At 40.2% G+C, this 14,450-nt stretch overlaps 1 protein-coding gene across 14 annotated transcripts in view; it reads right to left on the bottom strand.

Moving 5' to 3' along the window:
• Positions 1-14,450, bottom strand: part of PPP1R12B (protein phosphatase 1 regulatory subunit 12B) — a 195,620-nt gene that overhangs the window by 174,822 nt on the left and 6,348 nt on the right. For 13 of the 14 annotated variants that reach the window (XR_004536731.1, XR_004536732.1, XM_033917689.1 and 10 more), the window contains exon 2: positions 7,183-7,313. Coding sequence is in view for 11 of the 14 variants with exons in the window: in XM_033917689.1 (XP_033773580.1) it covers positions 7,183-7,313 (131 nt within the window). In the remaining 3 variants the exon portion in view is untranslated. Of the gene's footprint in view, positions 1-7,182; positions 7,314-14,450 lie in introns of those variants that run through there. The other variant, XM_033917699.1, reaches the window with a different exon arrangement.

The following is a 14,450-nucleotide window of genomic DNA, read 5'->3' as shown; positions in this document are numbered from 1 at the left end:
TTTTCTTTAGGGGTCCCTATTGGTCCTATAGACAAACTTGTGGATTAAAACAATAATTTCTGTGCTAAGACGACAAAGCTTTGAGCTTACCCCATGAGCTCTTTGCAACTCCAGGAGATTATATATAATCTCCTGGAGTTGCAAAGAGCTCTTGGGGTAGGCACCCCCAAAGCGGTATGGAAGAGCAGGAGGGAGGATGAGGACTAACTTCCCCCATGGAAGGGCTCCATTGGGACCAAGTTGAGCGTCTCACTCAGTTATCCCTCATAGGCGAGGAGCTGAGCTCCATGCTCCACTAGGTCTTGTCCATGAACCTGGGAGCAACGCCTTTAGGCTCTACAAAACAGTAGTCTTAGCCTGCATAGCTAAGAGTTAGGCCATGAACCAGGTACAAGAAATACTGGATTTTTCCTACAGAGCACCAGCCCATATACCAGTGATGTTTCTAGGAAAAGTCAGCTTCTCTACTTTCACCTGCTGCTGGTAGGAAGGAGATAAACCCAGTCTCAAAAGATGGTGCAGCTAGACACTAAGGAAACTGATTTTTTTTCTTTAAATCTCATTTCTAGCCTTGAACATCTATCTTTTCTGAATAAACTTTAAAAATCAAGAGAAAAATAAATTTATTCTGAGGCACAAGATACTTTAGGTTTGTGCTAAATGCCAAGTTTCGTATAAATTAAATACCATGCATAAGAGTAAGATTTTACATTAACATATATAACAAGATAAAACACAGTTATTGACTAAACTGTTAAATATACCCTTTGGTTGGGACCAATCTAGTATATAAGTTTAAGAGAAGAATTTATGTCAAGTGCAAACAGAAATACTACTGGAATAGTAGAACAAATTTAATCTGGAGCTCTGTACTACTCAATCATGAAAAATAGAGAAAACAAGCACTACAATCCCCAGTTCCCACACGAACAAATCATTTAGTTGAGGATCCCAATGGTCAAAATACTGTGTAGTCTCTTATTATACCTCAGATAACACCTTTACTATTTTTCCCTCAATTATTTATCAGTCAAGAAAAATCGCCAAAAGTTCAATTAACATGTACATTATGAAGGCAGATAAAAATCAGCTGGCCCATCCAATTTCTCCAGCTGAGATTTTTCCTCTTTCATTTTAATCACTTTGGATAAATAAGCATGTAAATTATAGTACCACACCTCCCCTCCCCAAACAATGTCTTTAACCAGTCTCTCAACTCTAGTCCTGCCATTATCTTTCAAATCTGTCCCAAACATGTCTAATTTTTGTTGCTAAGCTGGCCTCCATTGCCTCTGCAGGTAAACTACTTCAAGTCTGTCACCTCCCTCTTTGGTTCTTACAGACCCATACCTAAACCAACAGAAGACCTGCCACCAAAATTAGTGAGGCTCTTGTCCAAAATATCCAGTTTCTTCATGTTCATAGCAGTATTACCGACTGACTCCCTTTCTATTTATTTATTTAGGCATTCTCCTCTCACCTTTCTTTCCCATCCTATTATGTTATCCTTTAATGTTGCCTTTCTCTAAAATTTTGTAGTTCCACCCTCTCTCCTCTTGTCTTCTGTAAGTCTGTCTATATATTTGTCCTTGTACGTATAATTGTTTTTTTTGTTACCCAGATTTTACTTTATTTGTAATTCACTTTAAATTTATATTATGTGTTTGCATCAAATTTTAATAAACATGAAACATGATGTTCAAACATCTATAACAGTCACTCATTTCTCCATTATTGAGCTCTTCATTCAGAGTCTCCCAAAAATATCTTGCGACCCCAGAGCCTGCTGAGTTTTCAGAATATCCACAATAAGCATAAATGAGCTAAATTTGCCAACATTGGTCCGCAATGGTCAGGACAAGTTTAGGAAGCCCTATCTACGGTAGGTCCATATGTTGATTTAAGTTCTTGAGGATTATGGTAAATGCCCGTTACCATTCCCTTCAACTTATTCCTTCATGTTGTTCTCTACCAAATTTTTTGAAGCCTCTCCCTCTTCCTCTAGGTTTTAACTCTTGCATGACCTTCACTCCTCTCCCCTTAATAAGCATACCAAAATAAAAAATCTTCACCTTCTTTTCTCACTGAGAGTAGAGATGATGAAATTCTTTAAAAGTTTATTAACCTACACTTCTAATCTGTGCCCCTAATCCTATATGTCTCCATGTCAACTGCCAGTTCCATGCTCTATGACTTCCTGGGGGGAAGGGGAAGGGGGACACCCGAGCAAACATTCTCATGTGCATTCAGCTTTCCTTTCATGATTACAGTATCTCCAGGATTGTTTCTCACTCTCTCTGATGCGTTTTATGTGTTTTCTAGATCATATTGCTGTTTTAATGTTTAATTTGGAATTATACTTTATATGTTCATTAATTTTATGAGATACGTAAAAGTAGAATCAAACAACGTAGGGCCCCTTTTACAAAGCCGCAGTTGCGATTCCCGCACAGCAATGCAACACAGCCCATTCTGGTTCTATGGGCTGAGTTGCATTTGCTGTGCTGGGAACTCACTACCACAGCTTTATAAAAAGGGCCCTTAGTAAGTATTACCGTAATTCCCTTGTTGGTCCAACAAAAGTCATCATAGACTGTGAGTTTTAGAGCTTCTTCAGAAATTTTATAAAACTAAATCAGATACTGCAGATAAAAGGAATCACAGCTATGCACAAAATGTTTTTGCCCAATATATTTCTAGCAATTTGAGGTCCAGAATACAAATTGGTAGCAATTACTGGATTTCTGTAGTCTGCATGAGAAGACTATAGAGTATTTCCCTCATACAGCTACAGTGAGAAATAATGATGACAATATACCAACAATAACCACCTTAAATTCAGTAGGTTGCCAGAAAAATCAGTGGATCTCAAAAGTTGGCCAAAACTACAATTATAGCAGTGTCTGAATATTGGATAACATTTTTTTATTATTATTGAATCTCTTATAAACACACAGCATAAATCAAAGTAAAACACAGACAAGCAACATCATAAAACAACTGTCTGTACGACATCAGAAGCCAAAAAATATAACCAGGCTTAGATCATGAGACTAATACAGGAATTGGCACATTTAAGTTCTCTAATACAGCGTTCTTCAACCACCGGTCCATGGACCAGTGCTGGTCCACAGAAATTTCCTGCCGGTCCACAGGGCCAGCACGTGCATCAGGCACAAAACAGTGTTCTTCAACCGCCGGGTCCACAGTGCAATCGATGCAGCATTATCTTCGAGCCAGCTCCCTCTTCCCAACTGATTCAGTGCACAAAGCCACGGGCAGTGGCTCCTACGGTCATCATGCGCCTGAACCGGAAGCCTTCTCTCTGACGTTGCAACGTCAGAGGGAAGTCTTCCAGATGAGGCAAGGGACGTGCAAGGTGCAATTAGTACTATTATGGGGGTGGGGTCTGGGGTGGAGATTGGATAGAGATGGGTGGGGTCTGGCCCACGACTTAGCCCAGTGTTCTTCAACCGCCGGTCCACAGAATAATTCTTTTATTTCTGCTGGTCCATAGGTGTAAAAAGGTTGAAAAACACTGCTCTAATATTTATTTACACATTTGTTATACTGCCAAATGATCTGAGAATGTCAAAGCGTTTTATAAAACGAAAGTGTATAAAGGCCAAGTAGGCCACGGCATTGAGAAAAGACAAAACAAAACGAGACATGTAGGGAAGGAGTAGGGTTGGCACAATAAGTACCTAAAATACACCAAAATTTAAAGAAAACTGAACACAATTGGATAGAAAAATTTTCATACATTATGAAACTGCATCATTCTTGACAGTTTCTCTACTGCAGTAGCTTTATTCTTATGTCAAACACAGCATATTCTACCAACTGCTTATATCAAGCTGTGAATTACTGTATCATTCCAGTTACTAAATACCAATGTAATTGCTATTGGCAGCAAGACATCTAGTCATTTCTATCCAGAGGGAAATAATTCTGCATCAATTACTCTAAAATAGAGTATGACACAGGGAAAAATTTGTCCCCGTCCCGTCCCCGCGAGTTGGTTCTTGCTGTCCCTGCCCCATTCCTGTAAGCAATTTGAGCTCCAGAATACAAGTTGGTAGCAATTACCTACGTAATGTAAATGCGCATGAGTCGAGTCTCTCTCATTTGAAAGGAAACTCTGCAATGAGAGGGCATAGGATTAAGTTAAGAGGTGATAGGCTCCGGAGTAATCTAAGGAAATACTTTTTTACAGAAAGGGTGGTAGATGCATGGAACAGTCTCCCAGAAGAGGTGGTAGAGATAGAGACTGTGTCTGAATTCAAAATGGCCTGGGTTAGGCACTTGGGATCTCTCAAAGAGAGAAAGAGATAATGGTTACTGGGGATGGGAAGACTGGATGGGCCAATTGGCCTTTATCTGCCATCATGTTTCTATGTTTCTATTAACTGCACAAACCTCAAACACTTTGATTTTAAAGTGTTTGAGGCTTGTGCAGATGAGGATGGAGCTTGCAGGAATGGGACAGGGACAAGAAAAGAACTCGCGGGGACGGGAAAATGAATTCCTGCGGGGACGGGGAAAAATCTGTTCCTATGTCATTCTCTACTCTAAAGCTTCATGTGATTATTTTGCAGCTTAATTCAATCCATAATTTTAAAATCGTACTCATTTAACCCCATATGATTTCTCAATAGTTCTGCAAAACAGAAAGAAAAAAATGTCTCAGAGTACCAAATTCAGTGGTACAAGACCAACATCTACAGTGGTGTGCAAAAGTCTGGAATAAGCGCCCATAATGTTGTTTTGAAGCTTCAATATGCAATTTTTCACATAAAACATAGATGGTATGGCGGTACACATCATACTTTATATTTTTCTCTCATCTCACAAATTCATTTTGAGTACTACTTTGCTCCTTTGACTCCATACTATCTCTGTGCTTCTGTTTATAACAGCTACTTCTTGATTTACATCCCCTCAATTCTTATTCCAAGCATCTTCTACCCACTAGATAAAGGAATTGCCACTCTATAGATGCCAGACCAGTAAAATGAATACCTGGTGGAGTACTCTAATTCCTCAAGCACAGTCTTATCATTCCTTTAGAAAATTGTTGAAAACTTATCTGTTTGATAAATTCGTGACTTGATTGCTAGTGCTGTATTTTACGACGTGTACGATATATGTATGTATATGATTCGCTGACGGTACAGTTTTTCTTGATGTGAACCGCCAAGAACTAAGTGGTATTCTCCGACCGCCTCTTCCTGCACTAAGTTGGGCCTTATCCAATCAGGAGCTGCTTGTCAAAGTGAATGACCAGGACCACGAACCACCAACCGCAAACGACTGGGGGAACACTGTAATTGAAAATCCAACGTACAAATTAGCTGCTTTTGAAAAAGGAATGAGAACACTAAATGGTACTTTTCAGTGATGAGAACACTACTCCTGACACTCACTGAGTTCCTATGAGCGTCAGGATCAGCGCGGGCCATTCAAGGGTAAAAGAAGGGGGTAAGATTCTGTAGAAATCCATGATTCTACCAGAGAAACTTTTTCTAGGATGACAATGCTCCATGCCATTAAGCAAAAGCAGTTAGAACATAAAAGGGTCAGACCAAGGGTCCATCTAGCCCAATATCCAGTTTTCAATAGCAGCCATTCCAGGTTACAAGTACCTGACAGAGTCTCAAAAAATGGCAAAATTCCATTCTATTTAATCCCAAGGATAAGCAATGGCTTTCCCCAGGTCTACCTTAATAATGGTTTATGGACTCTTCCTCCAGGAATTTGTACAAATTTTTTAAACCCAGCTACATTAACTGCTTTTACCATATCCTCTGGCAAAGAGTTCTATTTGTTTTAAATATGCCATATATGGAACATCTCCCAGTCTTTAAATTTTTTAAAGAGTAAACATGAAATTTGTCCCACTTCTTTCAGGATTTTATAGACCTCAATCATATCTCCCCTTACCCACCTCTGAAAATCCTAACTTCTTTAGCCTTTGATCATACAGGGAGTCAGTCCATCCCTTTTCTGTACCTTTTAAGTTCCCCTATGTCTTTTTTTAGATATGATGACCAGAACTACACAAAATACCCAAAATGTTCTCCATTCCTTTCCCAAATTCTTTTGGTTCTATCCTCAATGGCAAACCCAGTCACAAGACTTGAATCTAAGCAAGAACATGCAACGTGAAATACCACTAGAAATATCCAAACAGTATCCTGCATCAAAGAGAGCTGACAGGGGCATTCACTGGAGCCTGAAATCAGGTGGTCATCAGCTACTGTATTCTAAAAAAAGATCTGTTAATGCCAGGATGGTGCAAGGCTGTCTGCAAAAATAAAGGCTGACCTGCCAAATACTTACCATCAGTAACATACCATATGGTCATTTTCTTGCCATATTTAAAAAAAATAAAATTAAAAAGCTTTTATCACACAATGTCATGGATACATCATCTGAATAGCAGCTGGGCCACACAAATTGCAATTTATAGATCAGTAACATAGTAAATGATGGCAGATAAAGACCCTGAATGGTCCATCCAGTCTGCCCATTAGTTATATCCATTAAAAATACATGATTAATTTAACATCTCTTCTTTGGTATTTCTGGGTCATAGACTGTAAAGTCCACCTGGTATTGTCTTAGGTTCCAAATTCTGAAGTTGCCATCCAAGCTCACTCCAGCCTATCCAACCATCCTGTTTGCAGGATATCTACCATAAAGTCTGGTCAGTAACATCCTCATGTTCCAAGTTAGTGGAGATCCCATTGATGCCCTCCCCAGCCCAATCCTACACCAAATCATCACATATGGGACACAGACTGTGCAAGTCTGTCCTTAGCTCTTTAATTTACCTTCTTCGTTTTCTAATTAGAGATCCTCTATGTTTATCCCACACTTTTTTGAATTTCATCAGCGTTTTTCTCTCCACCACCTATGCTTAACGCTGTTTCACCTATGTAACATGCTTTTATAACTGAAACAGAATTACAGAATCATTGTGCAAGAAGCCACAAAGAATAACACTAAATAATTAATTGAATGCCAACAATTCTGAAATTCCATATTACAAACTATCTATTTCAGACTTTTGCACGCCACTATACTGTATCCCTTTTCAAAACTTATGCAACATTACTTGGCACTCCACACTCTTATTAATTGTAAACACTACACAGACAGCAAATTTTACACACTCACTCTGCTATGTTCAGATAGCCACAGGAAGCCACAGCATGAAGGGGTGTCCAGCCCTCGTTATCTTGCTGATTCACATCGGCACCATACTGCAGCAGGAACTTCACCACATCTAGGTTCTCATCTATGCATGCCTGGGAGGGGGGGGGGAAAAAAAGCAAAAGAGTTGGGGAGGTTTTCTCCCTACTTTGCACTTAAAATGCTATTACTGTAGTGGGGTGTCTTTTCCTCTGAGGAGTCCTGACAGAAGAGCATATCTATCTGGGTAAATGAACACTAGTTTGCTCTGTGCTATGGTGACTTAAAGCCTGAGATGCAAATACAGGACCACAAACTAAAAGTTCTAATATACAGAAAGAAAACCCTAAGATGCCAGACTCTGCATAAAATACACCAGAGAAATAGAAACAAATGCATTTCTTGCAGAACAGTGCAAAATATAGATCTGACATCTCTTTCTTTTTTTTTTTCCTCTCCATCCCCCTGTGGTCCAGCATAACCACCACCCCTCCAGTGGTCTCTCCACAACCTCCCCTCACGTTCCTCCCCTCCACGCGATCCCGTACAGCAGCAGCTCTTTCACTCTTCAGGCCTCGGGCAGCACGAGTAGACATGCTGCCTTCGCCAGCCTGGAAGCTTTCCCTCTGCATTGCTTTGTGCCTATGCAGGGACAGGAAGTAATAGCAGAGGGAAAACTTCCAGGTCGTCGAAGGCAGTGAGTTTACGTCACTTAAGCTGCCAGTGGCCAGGAGAGAAAAAGTGGCTGCAACAATGGATCCCACAGGGAGAGGAGGACAGAACCCCAGACTGCAGCATGAGCTGCCAAAAAGTTCTTCTTGGGCTGCCATTGTTTTGTGGGCCTTGCAATAAAGACCACTGGGTTAGACAGAATTGAGAAGGAGCCAGCTGTTCTAATATTGGAACAGCACAGAATTTAGACCATTTGGTCTGGTCTAAATGGGGACTTTCCTTGAAACAGCTGATAGTGAAACGCTAATTCACGTCGGAGTCCCTCCTTACTGCTAACTAAGGTAAGTTTTCTAATGGCACTGTATTGCACAGTTCACTAAATGAATTTTCAGCTAAATGAATAAGTTATGACCGATGAGGAAGCACAGTTACTTACCGTAACAGGTGTTATCCAGGGACAGCAGGTGTGGGTGACTCATCCACAGAGCCCGGATGCAGACAGCCTCACAAGCAGACTTGCTTGAAGAAACTCAGAAGTTTCGAGTCTGCCGCACCGCGCATGCACGAGTGCCTTCCCGCCCAGCATAGGGCGTGTCTCCTCAGTTCAGATAGCTAGCAGAGAAGCCAACCAGGGGAGGTAGGTGTGTTGTCAGAATAGCTGTCTGCTGTCCCTGGATATCACCTGTTATGGTAAGTAACTGTGCTTTATCCCAGGATAAGCATGCAGCCTATTCTCACATGTGGGTGACCTCCAAGCTAACCAGAATGGGATAGTGGGAGTGTTGGCAATTCAGGAGAATAAATTTTTTAACACTGCCTAGCCAAAATGGCCATCCCATCTGGAGAAAACATCTAGACAATAATGAGAGGTGAAAGTATGAACCAAGGACCAGGTGGCAGCTTTGCAAATGTCCTCAATAGGAGTGGATCTGAGGAAAGCTACTGAAGCCGCCATGGCTATGACTTTGTGAGCATAGCAGAAAGAAATACAAGCAGCCATCCAGTTGGAGATGGTTCGCTTAGAAATCAGATATCCCAACTTGTTCGGATCGAAGGAGACAAAAAGTTGAGGAGCAGATCTGTGTGGTTTGGTACGTTCTAAGTAGAAGGCCAAAGCACGCTTACAGTCCAGGATATGAAGAGCTGATTCTCCCGGATGAGAATGAGGCCTTGGAAAAAACACTGGAAGTACAATAGATTGATTGAGGTGAAATTCTGAAACTACTTTAGGTAAGAATTTAGGATGAGTACAGAGGACCACGTTGTCATGATGGAAAACTGTGAAAGGTGGATCAGTAACTAAAGCTTGCAGCTCACTGACTCTTCAAGCAGATGTGAGAGCAATGAGAAACACCACTTTCCAAGTGAGATATTTCAGATGAGCCGTAGACATTGGTTCAAATGGAGGTTTCATCAACTGAGCAAGAACAACATTGAGATCCCAAATCACTGGAGGCGGTTTGAGAGGAGGTTTGACACTGAAAAGTCCTTTCATAAATCTGGAAACCACAGGATAGGCTGATGGACAGCAGAAATTGCACTAAAATGGACTCAAATGAATGTAGACTTAAGAACATAAGAAGTTGCCTCCACTGGGTCAGACCGAGGTCCATCTCGCCCAGCGGTCCACTCCCGCGGCGGCCCATCAGGTCTGCGACCTGTGAAGTGGTTTCTGCCTTCTTCTATAACCTACCTCAAGTTATATCTTGAAGCCAGAGGTAGATAAGTACAGAAGATAATCTAAGAAGGAAGACAAGGAGGTATCTCGAGGCTCCTTGTTGTGAGAACTGCACCACGTAGAAAATCTAGTCCATTTTTGGTGGTAGCATTGTCTAGTGGCAGGTTTTCTGGAAGCCTCTAAAATGTCCCGAACACGTTGAGAAAACTGAAGGGGAGTTATGTTGAGAGGTACCAAGCTGTCAAGTGTAAAGACTGCAGGTGGGATGAAGTAGAGATCCTGGACTCTGTGTAAGCAGAGATGGAAAAACTGGTAGAAAGGAGAACCAGGGTTGCCTGGGCCACCAAGGAGCTATTAGAATCATTGTGGCATGATCGGTCTTGAGCTTGACAAGAGTCTTGAGAATTAGAGGGAATGGAGGGAACGCATACAGGAAGAGATTTGTCCATTCCAGAAGGAAAGCATCTGCCTCGAGATGATGAGGAGAGTATATGCTGGAGCAGAACTGAGGCAGTTTGTGGTTGTGAGGAGATGCAAAGAGATCTATCTGAGGAGTTCCCCACTGAGAAAAAATGTGATAAAGAGGTGAGGAATTGAGTGTCCATTCATGAGGTTGCAGAAGACGACTCAACTTGTCCGCCAGACAGTTTTTCTCTCCTTGAATGTAGACAGTTTTCAGGAAGGTGTTGTGATGAATCGCCAAGACACACACTCTTTGAGCTTCCTGACAAAGAGGGAGAGATCCATTTTATCGTTTACTTCATTGGCTGCCTTTGGAGGCAAGAGTATTATTCAAATTTCCTGTATCTGCTTTAAGCTGATATCGGGATTGTCTCCAGCTTACCTTTTTCCTCATTTTGTGTTGCATAGACCATCAAGAGAAACCAGAAACTTCTGCTTATTTGCTTATCCAAAAATTAATGGATGTAGATATAAGACCTTCTTAAATAGGACCCTAGCATTTCAAGCTGGTAGGCAACAATCTTGGTTACGTAAATGTATTCAGCAAGCTATGTTATCCTACTGCAGTTTTCGGAAATTAATTAAGACTACTTTGTTCGATAAGTTTATTACTTAGCGAGTTTTATTATTGAAATTCTATTTTACAAATATTTGTATTTTTTACTGTATTATTGTATTTCGCTGATTGTTCAGCTCTTTTTAGTGTAAACCGCCTAGAACTTTTGGTTATGACGGTATAAAAGAATAAAGTTATTATTATTACTTTGATTCATGAATTCTTTACTTCAAAGATTGATTACTGCAATGTTATCTATGCCGGTATCTCTTCTGTTGATCTTCGACAACTTCAAACATTGCAAAATATCGCAATTAAGTTGTCAGGACATAAAAGTAAATCTGATCACTCTTCTTGCAATATCACTGGTTACTGATTTCATATCATATTTGATTTAAAATTTTAATGTTAACACATAAAGCCTTAGATTAGTTCTGCCATCACTCAAAAGAACAAATTGAGAATGTACAGACGTAAAGCTTCTTTTTTTAATCTGGTGCCAAGTTCTTGGAGCCAACTTTCTAATAATATTCATCTTGAACTGAACTTCCAAAGTTTTCAAGGCACTATTACTTTTTTCAATCTGCCTTTGGGTCTGACATTCCTCAAAAAGAGCATATTTATTAAGAAGATATTAATGTATTTCCTATGGAATGGGGTTTTTTTTCCTCTTATATGATTGCATATTTCTTTCCTATATGTTATGGAGTTCCTTTCTTACTTCTATTGAATAAATGTTATAATTGTTAGCCACAGAGAACTGTTGTAATCGTCTGTGGGATATTCAATTTTAATAAACATAAACATATTGGTTGGCACAATCCTCCCATCATTTCCACTTACTAAAGGCATACTGGGCTTGGTAGTCATTATTTCAAAAGAAGAAGCAATATTAAAGAAAAGAATGCTCTGGTTTTACAGAAAATTCTCTATAAAAGACAGAAAAAGATTTGAGCCACGTGAAAGAGTCAGTGCTCCTGAGATAGTAGTGTTGGGAGTATGTCTAATAGGCATTGTCTATGCCTTGATCGTAACTGGGCTTGTAGGATTATGGCATTTTATAGCTGTGTGACTCAAAGATTGGGGGAAGAAAGGGGTATTAGCAGCATACTCAGATACCATGTAAATGGATGAGCTTTTTCCCAATAAAGGAAAACCAGCTAACAGCTGATAGGTGTCAGGATTAAATCTATGATCAGAGGCAGGAACTGGCAGAGAACAAAGCCAACATAGTCCTAAAATAGCTTTGCAACTGTCATCACTAGTAAGTGCCAGCACTGGTAGATTTGACCTTGCTATTATGCCATCACAGAATGCTACACTGAAAAGGCTACATACAACTGTATATTTTCCATGGTGCCCTGTAAAGAAAAGCTCTTCCTATATAGGAAAAACAAAATTTTGAAATACCCCACTAAACAAACAAGTAAATGATCCATATCAGGAAATCAAAAAAGATATTACTCAAGATTAGATTGACATAAACAAAACAGATAAGAAGACCATACTCTTGCTCATGTGGAGAATAATTTAATTCAGGTTTTTGTGCATTTAAAGCATGTTTTGATATTGAAAAGGCCTTTTACAAAACCACCTTTATGACGATATATGCTTGGATTAAGTATTTGCACTGATAAAATGATACCTCCTTATACACACGCCATGTGTATATATTTCCAGGGATGTGTTTTGAGTGCCGCAGGGGCAACATTGTCTTGTAATTGCAAATTTTATACACAGTTACACCCAGTAATACTGGGAAGCCTACCAACTTAGTATCAAAATATAAAATAGAGGAGTGAAGTGTAATGCTCAAACATCAACACAATAAAACTCCACAAAACATTTGTCAAATACAGTACTCTCAAATAAACTGATCAGGTCAACCATTTCAAAAGCAGAAGACTGTCACACTCAGTGAAATGGAGATATTTCACCTCACTGGCAAAAACACCCTTCTATTTAAATGCCAGTGAGGTGAAATATCTCCAAGTCACCAAGTGCGACAGTGAATCTGAGACTTTTTTCCTTCCATTTTTTTAAGAGCATTATTTAAGAACACTTGGCATAAATATTTTGCAGAGATAAATTGTGTTGATATATAAACTTACTGGCATCCCCAAGATTATACAGAGAGGTCAACAAACAGGGAAGGATTTAACTCACAGCCCCAGGATAGCCCAAGTCACAGTCCAATGCCCTAAACAGAAGACCATGCTGCTTTCTCATGTGACTGAACATGAGAACTCAAGCACCAGTGTAACTACAACTCATTCCAAACTTCCTTACGCTGCTTTTTGCGAACCCTAATAAAGCAGAAGGCTGTACACTAATATTTGAGGGGTTTTTTTAAATGTGTTGCAGGTGGCTTTTCAGTAGGCTTACAGGATAGATGCCTAGGAACTAAACTGATTTGTAACTGGCCTGTACAGCATGATTATGTGTACAGGCAGTCCCCGGTTTAAAGAATGCCCAACATGTCAAACTAGTACTTATGAACCGGGGTCCTGTGGCAACACGCCCCTTCTCCCTCCTTTCCTGTCCAAATGCGGCTACAAGGTATCGCCTTTGAAAGAACTGATCACTTCTGAACCTATGTAACACCATTATAGTCACGCTATCAAGCGAGCAAGCCTGTTGCAGGCAGCACTACTACTGTCTTTTGAAGAGTTCACTTTATTTGAACACCAATTATTGGGTCTCCTGAAGCAGTCACTGAAACGGGGCCACGTTGGGACCCCTTAGTCATGTTCAAGATAAGAGACACATTTTTTTGAGTTCAAGACTTGCTTTTTAAGCTGTCCATGTTAAGGCATAAATCAGGGGTGTCCAACCTGAAGTATTTTGTGTGGCCCCGGTCGAGGGCAATGCAGTGTTTTCCTCTGCTGCCCCCGGGTGTTTACCGTCTTGCCAGCTCCCTCCTCTGTCTTGCTGCAGCGTTTGCATGGCCCCATAAATTTTTTTTTTCCAGCCAATGCGGCCCAGGGAAGCCAAAAGGTTGGACACCCCTGGCATAAATATTTGTATCATGTAACAAAGAAGAAATTACATTTTTATATTTAAAAGAGAATTACACTCAAATCACTTCCAAATATAAAAGAGAATCACACCAAACAATTCTTAAGTTACCATATGCAATGACTGGATGATAAGCTCCGCAAGGGGGTTTTTCACTCCCCATTAGGAGCTTCACATCTGAGTGTATGGAAACAAAACCAATCAAAACCTTCTACATATAAACTTTCATAAACACGATAGGAGTTTTCATCCTTTTGATTCATTGGTATATAATAATATACCATTTCTATCCCTCCTTTTGTAAACTTCAGTACCCTGTTATCTCCAGTTGACTAGGTCTGCAATAGGAATAAGCACAGGCATAACAGTAACAGTAAGCAATAAGCGTAAAACATTGCAAACAATTTTTGTACAAAAACTAGAGGTGGAACCCACATTACCTACCTGGTGCAACCAGCATCAACACTTGTGTAGCTCTAACTGTAGCATGCAGTGGGACTCAACCCTTGCCTTATAAAATTTTTCTTATCATTGGAACATCAGTCCAGACTATTGTCTAATGCAGGAAGAATCCATATATAAACAGGGCAGGGCATAAATCATATATACTTTGATGTTTTACAGAAAATAAGATTATCGAGATAAGAACCTAATCCTTCCTTCCTGTGCAAACAGCATAAGCAAATGGGACATACCAAAGCAGTCCCTGGAAACTAAAGGCGGGACAGATGAGCCTATAACAAGCACTGAGGACCCAAAAGCCACGTTGGCTTATGCTGACACACCTACTATGTAAAACTTCATAAAAGTATGAAGGATGGACAATGTGGCCATCCTGTAAATTTCATCAGGTGATACTGCCCTAGA

The sequence above is a fragment of the Geotrypetes seraphini genome, chromosome 13 (assembly GCF_902459505.1).
Source record: "Geotrypetes seraphini chromosome 13, aGeoSer1.1, whole genome shotgun sequence".
Classification (NCBI taxonomy): Eukaryota; Metazoa; Chordata; class Amphibia; order Gymnophiona; family Dermophiidae; genus Geotrypetes; species Geotrypetes seraphini.
This window is presented reverse-complemented; position numbering and strand designations above follow the sequence as displayed.